Source organism: Pleuronectes platessa, chromosome 6, assembly GCF_947347685.1.
Source record: "Pleuronectes platessa chromosome 6, fPlePla1.1, whole genome shotgun sequence".
NCBI lineage: Eukaryota > Metazoa > Chordata > Actinopteri > Pleuronectiformes > Pleuronectidae > Pleuronectes > Pleuronectes platessa.
The window spans coordinates 8914888-8931366 of NC_070631.1; the positions used below are offsets into that span (position 1 = coordinate 8914888).

Genomic DNA, 16479 nt, shown 5'->3' on the forward strand with positions numbered 1-16479 from the left:
GCTTTGGCAATTCATTTTATACCAGTAACTTGAACCTGCGCCCTCTGTTTTCCAGTAAAACATTCTTTTGTCACTGACTGTAAAATTTGAAAACAGCTTTCTTTAAGTTTACTTGATGATTTCCCTCTACAAAAATTTTAATAATAGCTTTGTGCTCCATGCGATTTACTGTGTTTGCTGCGAAAGAAAAAAAAATTAAAGCATTATAGTCTTAAGTGTCATTACAAACACTGAGAGGGAGACAAACGCAGCATGTATTGAGTTAAAGTCTGTTTCCTTTTCTCACTGGCAGCTGAATAAAAGCTGGATGGAAACTTTTCCTGCTCACATGTACCTCAGAACTCAGTCTAGCAGACAGCGCTCTCTTCTCCCTCCAGGACACCATGATGCAATTAAGGACTTTAATTTTCACATCTGTTATGATCCCATGGATACTGTCCGCTGCAGCACAACAGGAATACATGGAAGCGAGAAAACCTGAGGTAAAAAACAAAAATTCTTGCATATGGAAATGCATAAGTGTCGTGAGTTGAGAGAAGCGGGTATGAGGAAGAATTCTTCTTTTGCAGCGAGACATTATGAAGTATCCTGACTATGCCTTACCTCAGGACTCAGACACTGACCAAGCAGGTCCAAAAGCTGATGGTAAGTTTTATTTCAACTGATTAATAGTTTTCAACAACAGTTTCAAAGAAGCTTATGCAACACTAACTGAGACATTCTCCCACATTTGTGTGGATGTAGCTATTATGTAATAATGGGGCCGATCAAGTGTCCTCTGCTAAAGTGAATGTGGAGCGTTTTCAGCTGCCCAGTCACATGGCTGGGACCAATTAGTCAACTTGTTCAAAGAACAAATAGAAAGAAATCGTGAAAAATAAAGACAATGTGATTTGAAATAAGAAATGTGATCTTTTCAGAGTTGCCAACGTGTCTACTGTGCGTTTGCCTGACTGGATCTGTTTACTGTGAGGATGTGTCTCCTGAAATGTCATCTGTCCCAGCACTGCCCAAGGAAACAACCTATCTCTACGCACGCTTCAACAAAATCACAAAACTTCGCAATCGAGACTTTGCAGACATGGGTGAATAAAATTGCTTAAAATATTCTACAGATTTTCCCAGTGTGAATATCATCTTGCAAGCTCTCTGTCCTTTGTTTTGTCTGTTTCAGCCACATTAAAAGTAATTGATCTAACTGGGAATCTCATCGCTGACATAGAAGATGGAGCTTTTTCCAAACTTCTCAATCTTGAGGAGCTCACTCTCACAGACAATAAACTCACCAAACTTCCAATACTTCCCAACAAGCTAGTGTCATTTAATGCCAACTTCAACAAGCTTAAAACCCAGGGTGTAAAGGCAACAGCTTTTAAAGTGAGTGAGCGATTTAAATCATCTCATGCTAAAGTAAGACATTTTGCGTTTTGGATAATTGTTCAAATGGCCTGATCTAAAACACTGGATCTGTTTGTTGTTGCAGAAACTCACCAGATTGACATATCTTTACCTTGGAAACAATGAACTGACGGCAGTGCCCCAACTTCCAGAGTCTCTTCATGTCGCGCACCTGCACGTAAGTCCATCTGCAATTCAGTGAAATAACAGCAAATCCTAATTCTTTGGGGAGTCAGTGGAGCCATAACTTTGTGTCCTTGGGTTGATCTCCTGCAGAACAACAAGATCTCAACAATAACAGATGAAACATTCTGCAAAGGTAACACCAGTCACTACATCCGCCGCAACTTGGACCAGGTGAGACTGGACGGGAACCCGCTGAAGCTGTCGAAGCACCCCAACAGCTTCATCTGTCTGCAGCACCTCCCTGTCGGATGGAACTGAAATGACCAAAGCATGATTTGTTTTAAACTTAAGAGGGGGTGAGGGAGGTTGATCTATATAAGGTGATGCAGACAGACGCTTAGTAAGAATACCATGAACAAATTACTGTTCTTAAGTTACATTTTATTTACTCAAATTTACAATACAGCTCAAGATGATGCAACTTTTTTGTAGAATACGACAGAAATGACAAAAGTATTGAACAGACGGGAAGACAGAGTTTGTATCTGTTTCTTATCAGTGTTTTCTGCCAGTGTAAGACACATTCGTGCAAAATCATTCCAAGATGGCAATACACACATTATTAGCTTTTCATTCTGTTACAATTGGGCTGAGACTTTGCTGTCTTGGCAGGTGTTAAGCAACATTTTTACAGATTCACTGACAAACCAATACTGAGATCTGGTTGTGGTTGTTATGAATAAATGAGACGTTTGTTGTGATTATGTTGTTGTTTTTTTCAGCTTTTGTGTGTTGCTGTTTCTTAAACCAAAGATATAAACAATAAAAGCTGCATGTTGGAAGAGATCATCAGCGTCTTTCTGACAGCTTCTAACTGTGATACGGTTGTTGTAATAAACCAGAGTCCAAGTTTATTTCCTTTACGACACGTTTAGTCCACTTCAAATCCGACTGATGTTCACTTGGTTCCAGGCTCATCGACAACAATCAGTCCATCTGTTACCTTCTGCTGGTACCCCCGCTCGGATTGTTTTCTTCGGTAGACATCGTCTGGCAAGAGAAAAATACATTTAAGAGGCCGAGTTGAAGATGTCTGTATTATAGATCTAAAAAAGCTACATTGGACTACACTTAATGGCTGATGTGTGACATCCGGGCCTTAATCATAATAGCAGCAGGTTGACATATCAAACTAATAAACGTGTTGAATAGCAACTAAGCACATTTACTCAAGTACAATTTACAGTTTTGGCATGCTGGTACCTTAGAATTTCCATTTTATGTTACTTTAAACCTCCACTAAATTTCAGAGACAAATACTCTCTCTGATAATTGTACGTTCTCCTCTGACAGTTTCAGTTACTATTTACTTTTAAGATTAAAATTGCTAGTTTTTAATTTCAGTTTTTTTTAGTGATTTTTCCATCTGTTTTATAACATTTGCTCAAGCTATCCAATATCCCATCAAAAAGCAAAGAGTTAAGAAAGGTCTGAAAATTCAAAACAGTATTTGTACTCAAGTAAAGGATCCAACTATTTATCCCATTACTCAAAAAAACAGATGTTAATAATAAAATGAAAAGTGGTTCTGTTCTTTTAGTTTTGTTCAGGTGCCCTGAATAAGCCAAAACAGAACAATTTTTCCCACCGCAGCTGTTCTGGCTTCTCACAATAGATAAAAAAACGTAATTAAAACACTATGACTGTAATAATGACTGTATTTCGATTAGATCCTCTAGTTCCAGGTTGCTTTTATCTCTGTCAAGGCGTATTCCAACAGCCCTGAGCCATCATCAGTTAAATTTGTTCAACATATGACAATTCAAACTGCAATGTAACAAACGTCAGTACCAAATTCCATTTAAAGTGTTTTTTTTTCTGTTCCATTTGTGCTTTCTCCTACTGTCACATGTCTGCTTTCTGCAGAGGAAAACATCTCTCTGTATCCCTACATGACCTAAAACAGGAGAAAATGTGCAGGCTTGTTTTTCTTCTCGTTTTATAACAGAGGAGAACTGTGAGCGCTCTCAGTTCTGCAGAAATGGCAGGTTTGAGCACATCTGGAAAAATGCAATATGGGTTCGGTCAGTGAGAGAAGAGAAAAACAAGGCTTCTTTTTCCTTTTCAGTCTTTTGAGTCACTCTGGTAAACTGCAGACATATGTCAACAAAGTGATAAAGAGGACATACAGGTCCATTTACTCAATAGCTGCTCTTAAATACTCCATTTGAGTTACATATATTTGAGCATTTTGATACTGATATATTGTTTAATTCTCACTGACCTGTTCGACATAGCAGATTTTCTGCACATTGACCTGGTTGACTTCAATACTCCTTAAGACTTTCTAATACCACAAAGATTTACAACAAGGAAATGTTATTAACCTGTTTCACAGTCATAAAACAACAAATCTAGTGCAGGCTAGTAAATATATTAAAATAACCTAAATATACAACATAGATCTACACACAAGGCTGGACTTCCAACTAACCTGTCAGAATCTGGTCTTGTGTTGTTGTAATATTGATTTAATAAAACTCCTCCAATTTGTCACGTTTGGTATAAAATAACTAAAAAATTTTTACAAGTGTGTAGTTATAATAACAATGAATACACAGGCAGTTTGCTGTTAGAGACCATTGGGAGCAGTATTCAGTCAGAGGTGAACTGTCAGGCTACCTCCAACATTTATTTTCTTTACTAAATCGCTCAATTGCTCGTTGAATGAAACGTCACCAAATTGTATGAACACAAGAACATATTAAAGTTCCTTGTTGTGACGCTCAAAGAGACACAGATGTTGGGTTTACTCAGACAGAAGACTGAGCAACTCTGTGTGAGTCATTTATCAAATGGAGAGTAGGGGTTACCAATTAATTTAATGGTTTATATGAATCTATTCTAATAATTTAACATGAACTGGGGAGGGGGGCGTTAGGGGCCCAAGGACAGGTGTTAGCCCCAAGGCAGCCACGGAGGTCAATCAGTCCATGGTTACATCTTCACTGTAGAACATGGCGACATTAGCTTAAACATGTGAAGTGAAGATGATCAGGTTGTCAGACATGTAACATTTGACCCAACATGGCGGGGCAAGACGTGTAAGATGCTGATCAGGTGACAACTTGACACGTTCTGGTGTACTCATGTGTTTGTATTGCACAGACACAGGTAAACACAGAGGCTAACATGCTAACAACACGCTAGCCGGATACCTGGATAAAGGGACTTCACCACTGAAAAGTTCGCCTCATGTTTCACTCACAGAACGTTTCTCTTCCGATCCGCACGTTGATCATGATCCACTCCATGACTCCTCCGATGCAGAAGAAGACGGGGAGGAACCTGTACGTCCCGAGGCGACGTTTACCCGGAACCAGGCTGAGGAAGTACTTGAGTGTTTGACTCTTACGAAGCATCCTGGCCAAGGGACATGCTACATGTGGGTAAACAGATCAGACTCGTTGATCAAACATGTGAGTTAGTGACAGGACAGCGTGGACCCTCTGTTTGTCCTTCACGTGTGTTATGAGAGACGGACGTGACGGGGAGCGCTCGCCGAGGCATCCGGCGTAAAGCGGATGAGCGGAGTGAACTGGAGTGTGGAGCAGAACCTATGAGCAGAAGTGATGGCAGCGCCGAATTCGAAGGTTAAACGAACGCACCACTCGCAATGCTGCGTTCACGCCGCATCGTGTAAACTACTGTCATGGGATATGTGTAATATATGGGTGTATAGGGCCGGGCAAAAAAACATAGAACAATGTCCAAAAATATGTATAGAGTTTAAAACCACAACTTTTTCTGAGCAGCAGAAATCAGTCCTTCAACTTAAAATAAATATGTTATATTGACATTGAGAATTAGTGATGAATGGTATTATATTTGTATCAGCATATAATGTTGGGCCATATCGTCCAGTCCTAACCCTGCATCTCTCCAGGTGGTGGATGTCTCTGGTAAATGCGGCATATTAATAGTAAAGAGTTATACTTTTCCCAAATTTTTCTGCAGTATTCCATGTATTTCAATCTAATTAACACAATAATGAATGAATGGAAAACTCACCTCTCTTCTACTGCCTTCGCTTCTTCAATTCAATAAATAATCTATAAAGTAGGTCACTGGGTGGAAATCAAATATTGCCCTAGGGATGCACTGGCATACAAAACACACACACACAAAGTCAGAGTTATAATAAGTGCTTCCACAAAGAGATTATTCTCACCCAGTTAAATATTCAACCCCCAATTACAAAGATTTTCTTTAGTCCAGCATGTTTTTTAAGACATTCACTGCCACCTTTGACTCAAGCATCGCCCAACGGGAGCCACAGGTTATATAAGACCAAAGCTCTTGAGCAAAATTCTACAGAAACACAGTGAAATGTTCAACCACAAGACAAAAATGTAATAACTGACAAATATACAAATGGTTTTATTTTCAAAAGATGGCCAAACATATCAGTGTTGACTTGAACTCTAAAGTGTAACAACAGACATTGTACTGCAAAGCACACACAACAAATACAAGACACACATGCAACAACTGCTGGGGTCTTCAGAAACAGTACCGTACTCCAGAGAATAAAGAGCTAAGGGACTAAGATCTATTGTCAACTGTCCAGAAAGACACTGGGCTAAAGATAATTATACTTTATTATTATCAAGTTAAAAAAGTAAACACGTGACAGGACTTAACTTATGACTGACAGATTTAACATCTTTTCTTTTGGACTTAATCTGCTCCAAGATCGCGGTATAAATTTACATTCATGGCTACATGATGACAATTACTTTATTACACTTTAATAAACAGACGCAGGTTTTGTAGTCACTTTAAAACAAAAAATTACCCCTAGAAAATAAAACAAAAGTAGCCAATTTTTTTTGGCATGATTGGGGTATAATGCATAGTATCTAAATTAATACAATTATGATGGCATTGCTTTATACATTTTTTTCGTAACCTCAAGAAATGTATGTTGCAAGGAATTTCATACATGTCTCGGTAACACATTATTTCACAGATTGGCTGTTTCTTGTTCTCAATGTCTGGAGTTTGAAGTGTGTGCACTGTAGAACTAAATAGTTTTAAATTAGTATTAGTTATACTGAAACTTGTTTTGTCTATGATTTATGCAGTATAAAAAAAGACAAGTGCTTTATGTGCTTTAACTCAGTCTTCAACTTTTTGAGCTGGTCTACAGAAAGTCCAGTGATGCTCCACTGTGTTCTCGTTTGCACGCTCGCTCATGTGATGCACACGCGTGTTCCTGATGGTGAAGCCTTGTTTCATAATGTAGTCCATGAGGAGAACCCGTAATGACACCTCTTGATGATAGTCACATGGTCCGAAAGTGAACGACACCTGACAGTCTCGGGTGTCCATCATGTGTTTGTTCCACTTGGTGAAGTTGTTGACAATGCCTTCGAGCAAGGCATGAACCTTCGTTGTAATCGTTAACTGCGTGATGATAACAGCCACAGGGTTCGAGTATTTTGACAGTTTCCGAGTGCTGGAGAGCTCTACAACCTGCTCGAAGATGTCGGGAGGGTACAGCGGCTTGGGATCGCTAAGGCACTGAATCAAGGGTTCGATCTGGTAGAAGTCCGCCTCCTTCCTCAAGAGGTCTGTCTCTGCGAAATCCACCGGGAGGGTGAGCTCGGACGTCCGCAGGAAGTTCAGGATGTATCGGAATAGTGTTCCATCCCGATCAATGAAATAGTTCCCTTTGGAATCGCGAGTGGTGGGGAAATCTCCCCTGAACATGGCGCCCAGCATGGAGTCTGGATAGCGCTGCAGGGTGGATAGACTGGTGGTGTAGAGGCAGCCTCCCACATTCAGAGTAACAGGAGAAGTCATCTGGGACAAAAAAGAGCAGAGGACAAGTTGAGGATCATGTTTTTGTTTAACTGGATCGACATTTGCACACAATTTGAATAATTGTTATTACTAAATGTTAAAGTCGCTGTTAATATCATAGGTGTCAAGTATTACCCTTCAGTCCAAAATGTACATTTAATGTGTGATGAGCTTTTCCACATTTTGTGAGGAAATGGTTCCAGACACCAACAATAATGATTCGAGAGAGAGCCTCTTTTCAGGGAGTGAGCGGCAGCGTCAGGACAATTTTACGCAGTTTCAAAGAATGTCAAATATATGATATGCAATACTTTTATAAATGTATTGATGTGGGTGATGAAGGATAAGCCCATTGAGGATGATGAGGATATCCTATATTGTCCCTTTATTTCTGCCGTCATTCTTAATAAACGCCCCATCCTGGAATTTCTGTTTGAGTGGGTTGTACTTTAGTAGTTCTGGATCAGCCATGTATTTTTTCCCCAAAATAAATTAAAAAAAATTAAGTCAAAGCCAATTCAAACTAAATCTGAGCATTTACTGCTGCATCATTGTATTGGACTGCATTAGTTAGGGCTAGTTTAGCATTAAACCAGATTGAACTTCTTCATCAGAAACATCTGAAATGGCTCCTGACCTAGACAGACTTCCCTTCTATCCATCTCTTACCCTATGGCCCCAGTCTCCATTATCCATTTGTAGAACAATACCCACTTGGTCAGAGCCAAAATAGAGAGGGAACGGATATGGTTTGGGTAACTTCAATTTTTCCTGTGGGAAAAACAAAATCACATTAACATGAGCTGTAACAAAGTTATTCAGTTAGTGAGGGACACGGTCACATCTCATGTTCTGCAGTGCCGATAAGAGCATGCAGCAGCTCTCTGTGTGTGTGTTTGTACAGCTATCTTTGTGAGGACCAGTTTATGTTTACAACCAACGGATTGAGGGCATTTTGGTCGGCCCTCACTTTGTGACCCCCCTTTAAGAGACTGTTTGGGGTTTAAGACTTGGTTTTAGGGTTAGGTTAAGGGCTGGGGTTAGGCATTCCGTTTGGATGGTTAGGGTTAGGGGCTAGGGAATCGATCATACCATGAGTGTTCTGACTAAGATAGCTGTAGAAACGTGTGTGTGTGTGGAACTATAATTGTTGTTTGTTCTTTATTTACCATGAGTACACACACTAGTTTCTATACAGGAATTTGACATACAAACAAAATAGCAAGATAAGCATGACCAATATGGGCAATAGAGTTCGACCATGCATGACAGCATTTAAGTAGCAACTACTTATTATGACCTGAGGACGATAGTGCAGTGGTGCAAAGACGCTCACACAAATATTGGTCGATAACCTAGAGGTTACTTATACGAGGGCAGCCGATCCCTATTGAGCAGAGTCCAAAGTTGCTGGTTCAAGTATGGATCCTTATGTACATGATGCATGTATAGACACAAGGTACGTGGACCTTATGACAGGTGTGCATTTATAATAGGACAATATATACAGACCGGTTGGTTTTATTTTGTAGGAAAGGTGTACGTGTAGAACAGAATGATGCAACTGACTCAAATGATCCATTATCCCTGTTCCGGTCAACTTTAGATTCCTTGGGTGAAAATGAAAACTTTGACTTTTGAACGTGACCGAGTTTACTGATCGAGACTGAAATCATAAACTCTTCTGAGGAAGTGAAAGCGAACTCACAAGTATCCGGTGTGACTGACCTGTCCAATGAAGGCAGCTAATTTGTGTGTGACAGCTAACGGTGATCAGTATCCGGGGTTGGTGTATTTGTATCTATTTAGCGAACAAACGAGCTGTTAAAACAAAAGCAACCCAATGCATTTGATGCATGTGTTCCGCCTGTGTGCACTGAGGTTAGCAGCTTTTCACACAACGTTAGCACCACACTCCAAATGCTTATCTTACGCCTGCTAGCTCGATGGCTACTTACTCTGCTAGCTAGCATGCTAGAGTGGCTAACATTAGCTGCTGCTGCTTCTCCAGGTTAACGCCGGGTTGTTCATTAGACTAACTGGAAGAGAAGCAGGCGTTAAACTAAGACCGAGCCTCACCTGACTTCTCCTTACCCGGCAGCAGCGACCCTCGGTGCGTGTAACGCTGCGGTTCAGGGAAGGGATGTTCACCGGTGGTCGCACCGGGCAGATGTGCTCGACTCCGGGCTGCAGCAAGAGTGCGCACACCAGGAGGAGGGGGATGAAGAGGAGAAAGAGGAGGAGGAGGTCCTGCTGCAGCCACACATCCCCCCCCCCCCCCCCCCGCATGAACACATCCATTCACACACTGCAACATGCATGAGCTCTTTATTGTCATTGTCAGGTTTTCATAACACACAAAAAGCGATTTATTTCAGCATCTGAGAAACTGTGGAGCTGGTTAACTGCTTTAGTGTGTTTGTTATCAAAGTGTCCAGGCATGTGTGTGCATGCACGTCACGTATGAGGAGCACACGGTGCGGCAGGAGGTGAATGATTTAAAGTCTTTAGTTCAGGTGGATTTCTTCGTGCCCGCCTTGGCCCCCTGCTGCAGGATGATGAACTCCAGGAGGAGCTTGGCGGTCCTACACGGCCTCTCCATCACCACCGAGTGGCCACAGTTCTCCAGCAGGTCCACCCTGCACCCAGGCAGCACGTCGGCGATGACCGCAGCCCCAGAGACATCCACCACCTGGAGAGATGCAGGGTTAGGACTGGACGATATGGCCCAACATTATATCAGGATACAAATATTACACCATTCATCAGTTATTCTCACTGTCAATATAACATTATATTAAGTTGAAAGACTGATTTCTGCTCCTTAGAAAAAAGCTGTGGTTTAAACTCTATACATATTTTTTGACATTGTTCTATGTTTTATCGCCCGGCCCTAATAACTATCATATTTGTGCACTGAAAGCATGAGACTTCTCTCGTGTGACATTAACTGAGCAGATAGAGAAAATTGAGCCACCGCCCTCAGTTTACAAGTTGATACACATCCATGTGATTCTTGAGATTAGTTCAGAAACTAAAGCATGTAGGTAATCAACTCTGTATGTGTATAAGCTTAGCTGAGTCACTCTATCAGTGGAACAGCGTCAAGGGTGTGTAGTAGGAAGGAAAAAAGTAGGTATCAGTACCCAGGAAGAAAAAAAACTTAATTTGCCTCATTTGTTTTTGTTATAGAAATCATCATCATCCACAAATCTAAGTGAGGATTTATCTTGAAATGACTATCAAGCAGTACATTGGACAGTAACATATGACAAACATTACGTCAAGTCAGTTTGAGAATGTAGCTGGGCCAAACCTTTGTTTCAGTTGCGTTTGGATTGTGTTTTCAAATTGAGTTATGCTCCTTCTATGTTGCAGCAGGCATGTGTAACAGTGGTTTGACACAAATGTAGCTCAGTGGTTCAAAAGATAGGGTGAAAGATCAGTATAATCTTATTAGGCTGTGTTTTGACATGAAGTGCTGTAAGCCTCTCTCAGAATATGGGCCAGGGTGAGATGACTTCTGTCTCGTGGCCTGGAAGTAATGGAGACCTCAAAGCTGTGATGTTCTTCAGAGTAAAAACTTGAGAAAAGAGGCTGAAATAAATAGATTTCAGATTTTGCAGACTTTCTAAAAAATGTCCCTGAAACGTCTTCAGTGATGAGGTGGAACCTGAACCACTGATAAATGTCTGACCGTGCTGATTCAGTATATCTACAGGTACAGATGTATTAAAAGGTCAAACCAACACTGAGGCTACAAATGTACACAGCCCACATGCATCTCCTGCACCACTTGACATAATTACCTGGTCTTTTTTGCCCCATATCACTTGTAAAGGTGCAGCGATCAGATGTAGGTGATCGTGTAAGGCGTATCTCGACTCCTCACCAACAATCTCCATAAATACTGATGACAAAAAAGAAGAAAAAAAATGACCGGGAAGTCACATGGATGCTTAAACATTGGACATCTTAAAATGTCTAATTGCAAAGTGAACTAACCATCCTGGTAAAATGTGTTGTGAGGCTGCCGAACATCTACCAACCCTTGAAGAATCTAAACAATAAAAACAAATTTAAAACAACCACAAGATGCAATCACATTTAAAAAGTTAGGGTGAATATTACTCCGACAGCTTTTTGCTGATCCTAAACACGGTTTGATTATCAAATATGATGAATGTGCTTCTGCCAGCTACAAGTCTGGACCTGACCTGCTGAGGGATTTTAAAGCGAACATGGGAGCAGAGTCTGAACATGTCCTCCATCTCTTCGGGTGTAGTGGGGATCAGCGGGATATTTAATGTGTAATTGCTGTGCTCCAGGTCCTGCAGGTGATTGTCAAACTTGGTCTCACACGGATGTCTGATACCTGCAGGAAAACAAGAACAGTTTACACACAGATAAAGAAACATGAAACAAAGATGAAAGCTCCGAAAGAAAAGTTAGATAAATGTGAAGTATGTGTACAAGTATATGGAGTGAGTTAATGCTGCAATGCAATAAAACTATGGACGTATACTCAAAGCTAACTTACAAGGCCTGTCTTTAGATGAGCCAGCAATATGATAAAGGTACAATAATATAAAATAAAAACTCCATTCACGACGACATGACTAATCCCTCTTTCGACACTATTTTGGAGTTTGAAATGACCTCAGCACTTAACAATTCTATGGGCCAAAAACCCCAAATAGGCCAACAACCCTGAGAGGAAATACCTGGGGAATAAACACAATCTTAAAGGAATTTAAAATGATCAAATTTAATGAAATGATCAAAACCCTTTAAAACACATTATACACTCAGTTAGCAGTTTATTAGGTACAGCTAGCTAAAACTGCTAATGAATCCTCCTATGTAATGATTCGTATTTCAGATGATTAATGTTTTTGTGGTATTGTTGTTGTTTTGCATTAAACAAAGAGATGCTCCTTCAGCTGCCATTATACTGTAGCCTACATTGACTTCTCTTTGTATCACCGGGGGGGGGGGGGGGGGGGGGTGTTCTCTGACAACATGGTATTTCCTCATACCAGTGCAGACGGCTCACCTGGACATTTATATATTATATCACATGTGACATCTGTTATATTTCAGACTCAAATGATCTTTCTCATAGTGTCTGACTGTGTCTTTACACAAACGTGATAACATCTGTGACCTACTTCACTTTTTTACGAATAATGTTAATAATAAAAATTCTCTTTGGGATTAAATTGTACTCTCTCTCTCTCTCTCTATTTTCTCTCCATCCAAGCATCCGTCCATCTGTCTGTCTACTACAAAGCATTATGTTAATGCTATTTAAACTCTTAAGCAGATCTAGCTTACAAAAAGGGACACACAACACATCTGACATGAACTTTGCAATTGGACACTCCGCAGACAGGAAGGGTCTGGTGAAAGTTGTTATCTAGTTGAACGATGGGAAAGATAAGGTCCGACATTTCAAATTATCGTTTCTTGACACGTGCTACAAACTCAAAGTTGGGATCTATCTTGAGTTTAGACCTTGATTCACCTTCAATGCCTCCAGCTTTTAATTAACTTTTTATAAATATACATTTTGGGACTCCAAGCCCAATCCGAGATAAACCATTAAACATCACACACACACACACACACACACACACACACACACACACACACACACACACACACACACACACACACACACACACACACACACACACACACACACACACACACACACACACACACACACACACACACACACACACACACACACACACACACACAACACACAAACACACAAACAAAACCTTGGGGCTTGTCATACAGTGAACATGCAGTCCTTACACACTTGCATACACTTTCTACACATAACATCACACACAAACTGTGACTGACCGTCTGGGCAAATGAGAGTCATGCTACAGATTTCTGAGGGGTAGCAAGCTGCGTAAACCCCAGCTACGTTTCCCCCCATGGACGTCCCCACCAGATGGAAAGGTTTTCTGCTCAAGCGAATAGTTTCCACGAACTGAGAAGAATGAGGGACAGAAACACATTTACAGTGAAATGATTTAGTGACCGGATGAATACATATACACAGTATTTGACTCAGTAGGTATACGTTTTATAAATGTACCTGATGGATCCTTCTGACCTGGCCCTGGATCGAGTAATCCTCTGAGTTGGTGCGTGATGTTCCCTCATGGCCAGGCATGTCCACACACACAATGTGCAGATGTTTTGGAAGATACTAGAGCAGTAGAAGAAACCATGTGGTAAATACTCTATAATAATTTAAATATCATTAGCAACTGAATATGTATTCCTGAAATTTAAACCTGTAATGAACTTATCCTTTTATCCACCTGGAGAGCAATAGCATATCATCAGGTTTTAAGTTTATATGGTTGGGATCCTGTTCATGGCCACGTGGTGAATGTTGAGTGAAATATTCACTTCCTATTAGCTCGGTTTTTGGTCCCCGCCAACTCCTTAGCTGCTAAATGTTCTAGTGCATTATAGTCTCTGACTGTGTCTGTCTGCCTGCTCTGGTCAAAAACAGCTCTATAGCAGTGAGAGTGAATATAAATGGACCAGACAGCTAAATAATGAGCTAAGACTCTGAAGAGCCGAGGGGAGCATCACATTTCAGTAACGATCAGGGTTTATTCCTAGGTGCATCTTTCACATAGTTTCCACCTCCTCAAAATGGCAGAACTATAATAATGATGCACAGGGTAAATCAGGCGAGTAGTAGCATCATGAATCCATAGCTGCAAATGCTGAGTATTTCCCTGACCTTGACCAGAGTGAGCCACGTGTCTTTGTGAGCAGAGAAGCCATGCAGCATCAAAATGGAAGGTCTCATCCCAGGCTTCCCTCTGCATGAGAAACAGAAGCGATACCCCCCACAGTCTGCGTAGCGAACCTGCAGGCCAAGCGTCCTCCTCCAGTACCTGCGGAGGAGCAGAGACATCTGAGCCGACACGCAGAGGCACAACTTCACTGCAATTCAAATCTGGGCCAAATGATGACGGGTTCGGATGTAATTTTTTTGGTTGCAGTTATACGTTTCATGGTGAGGCGAATTCATGATTTCTCTGCTCTTAATAATAAAACTGACCTGACATTTAGATTCTCACACCATACGCTCACAAAGGTCACAATAACCTTTTCAAATGACAGGCTCACATTTTTACTAGTCAGTCCTCATGCAATGAAATCATTTCCCGGTATACAAATGTAACCCATTCTCAAGAGAATGATCGTTTCTTGCAACACAAGACGGGACGGGACAACACAATCATTTACATTACCAGTAATAGACTTTGATGAGAGCCGAGGGCCAGAGAAGGAAGGAGGCGATGAAGGCCAGAATGGGAATCGCCAGTGTTGCCCCACCAATGACGAACAGGTTTGCCACATCTAGATCAGCTGCCATGGCTGCCTCAAGTAGAAAGAGCATGAGCACATGCAACACACAGCATGAAGAGGAAATGTCAGGGGAGGAGAAAAGTCAGCAGCCAACATCCAGACAATGTTTGGTTGAGAATTAAAAGAATAACTCACAGATTATTGACAGAAAGGAGACATTTTTTAATAATGAGTACACACAGTACATTAAATCATTTTACAAATAATAACAGATGCATATTTGTGCACATTTTAATATAACTAAAACTTATTTATTTTATCCACAACATGCCGTACAAATTTACTTACCTGATTATCTTGTCCTCCTCCTCTGTGGTTCAACTGGGATTCGGATTAGATTAACAGCCGGCAGATACATATGATTGCAGGTATCCCTGAAGTACAGATAGTGTTATTAGTCCATTTATCTTTCAGAAATTTTTAAATAAAACTCACCCTTGGGAGTGCAGTTAGCCCCGACACATTATGTTTGCTCTGGATAAACCCATTGATTTTTACTCATCATCAGGGGAAACTGGGCCACTAGAGAACTCGATCAATCTTTTAAAGTGAACGTACAGCCCAGGCTCTGCTTCTGACCGGGCGCTATGCGGTCAAACCTGTCAGGAATCATCTTTACATTTGATAAATCGATGCAGTATAGAAAATAAATTCTTTGAACTTATAAAAACAAGAGAGGAGAATATCTTGTGCAAATATATTATTAGACCTAATAATGAATCATCTATTTGGATAAATAACCATGAGATTAGGTGATAATGAGTTGCAGTCCTAGTCTATAGCAGCACAATCTCAAAAGTTTTTACATCAGTTTGTCTTTATGAACTTGGAGTTTTTGATCTTGGTAAATGTTGCTTCCAACTCTTTGTGACAAAGGCAGTGTTGGTTTCTGAATAGTTCTGTATATGTATGATGTGTAAAGAAGAGCTCATATTTAGGGAAAACTGTATTTCAGACAAGAATATTACTAGTGTGTGACTATAATGACGATAATGCTGTAATGTTGACGTACCACTGAAAGAATCTCAAAAGATCTGCCGGTTTTTCAAATCTTACACCCTTAAATTAAAGAATCGGCCTGATCTATAAATACAGCTCTGTATAAGTAGATGAAAGAGCACGGTTTAACTTTGAGTCTCACTGAACTCTTTCTCACCGCCATGTATCACCCTCTGACTTTAAGATCCCTGTCTCACTCTCTCCTCCACATCTGTTCTCCAAGTCAAGCTTGAGGTCAAAACTTACCACTGGGTGTCATGATGGAGGCAGGCTGTGAGTGAGTGTCCCAGGCTTGTTGCAGTCAGTAGTGAGGATCAGAGGGCTTCTGGCAGAGACCCCTGGTTGCCATGACATGTGCAGGCAGTGGGATTTCATCCCAGCTTCCTCAGTTGATGATGGAGGTTTGAAGCAGGTGTTGCCAATTGACACCTTGAGGAGGTTTCCTTGACTGAGGGGAAGAAACCTTGCTGAGGCAACTGTGGAGCCTCACATGAACACACTGCCCTCCAGAGGTGATATTATCTCAGCTGATCCTTTGGATGTTGTTGTGTTATGAAATATCAAAATGACTGGTAATGTACAAACCAGTGTTTTTTGCAAGTGGAGACCAATTCATTTGATACATGAAGATAGATACTCCTGAAAAGCTGTAGTGTAACTCTGAACAGAAAA

At 40.8% G+C, this 16479-nt stretch overlaps 4 protein-coding genes across 6 annotated transcripts; 1 reads left to right on the forward strand and 3 right to left on the reverse strand.

Annotated features, from left to right (window-relative positions):
* The first annotated feature begins 212 nt into the window (after nt 1-212).
* On the forward strand, nt 213-2444 carry ognb (osteoglycin, paralog b). The gene is made up of 6 exons (XM_053424367.1): nt 213-482; nt 570-645; nt 921-1085; nt 1175-1377; nt 1484-1576; nt 1675-2444. The coding sequence occupies exons 1-6, from the start codon at nt 384-386 to the stop codon at nt 1840-1842; spliced, it is 804 nt and encodes a 267-aa protein (XP_053280342.1). The 5' UTR covers nt 213-383; the 3' UTR covers nt 1843-2444.
* Nucleotides 1949-5098, reverse strand: LOC128442120 (small integral membrane protein 4). The gene is made up of 2 exons (XM_053424368.1): nt 4793-5098; nt 1949-2574 (listed from the first exon to the last, which is right to left on the reverse strand). The coding sequence occupies exons 1-2, from the start codon at nt 4944-4946 to the stop codon at nt 2483-2485; spliced, it is 246 nt and encodes an 81-aa protein (XP_053280343.1). The 5' UTR covers nt 4947-5098; the 3' UTR covers nt 1949-2482.
* Nucleotides 5099-5948: 850 nt separating this feature from the next.
* On the reverse strand, nt 5949-9585 carry kctd6b (potassium channel tetramerization domain containing 6b). 3 transcript variants are annotated; one of them, XM_053424672.1, is made up of 3 exons: nt 9472-9585; nt 8062-8163; nt 5949-7392 (listed from the first exon to the last, which is right to left on the reverse strand). In XM_053424672.1, exons 2-3 carry the CDS (start codon nt 8086-8088, stop codon nt 6706-6708), a joined length of 714 nt encoding a protein of 237 aa, XP_053280647.1. In that variant the 5' UTR covers nt 8089-8163; nt 9472-9585; the 3' UTR covers nt 5949-6705. The 3 variants fall into 3 exon arrangements, with proteins under 3 accessions (XP_053280647.1, XP_053280646.1, XP_053280645.1); XM_053424671.1 differs by having other exon boundaries at nt 9487-9573; XM_053424670.1 differs by lacking the exon at nt 9472-9585 and adding an exon at nt 9351-9463.
* A 125-nt stretch (nt 9586-9710) lies between these two features.
* abhd6b (abhydrolase domain containing 6, acylglycerol lipase b) lies at nt 9711-15309 on the reverse strand. The gene is made up of 9 exons (XM_053425171.1): nt 15097-15309; nt 14691-14817; nt 14174-14330; nt 13511-13624; nt 13270-13402; nt 11610-11767; nt 11398-11452; nt 11202-11302; nt 9711-10084 (listed from the first exon to the last, which is right to left on the reverse strand). Exons 2-9 carry the CDS (start codon nt 14813-14815, stop codon nt 9905-9907), a joined length of 1023 nt encoding a protein of 340 aa, XP_053281146.1. The 5' UTR covers nt 14816-14817; nt 15097-15309; the 3' UTR covers nt 9711-9904.
* Between the last annotated feature and the right edge of the window lie 1170 nt (nt 15310-16479).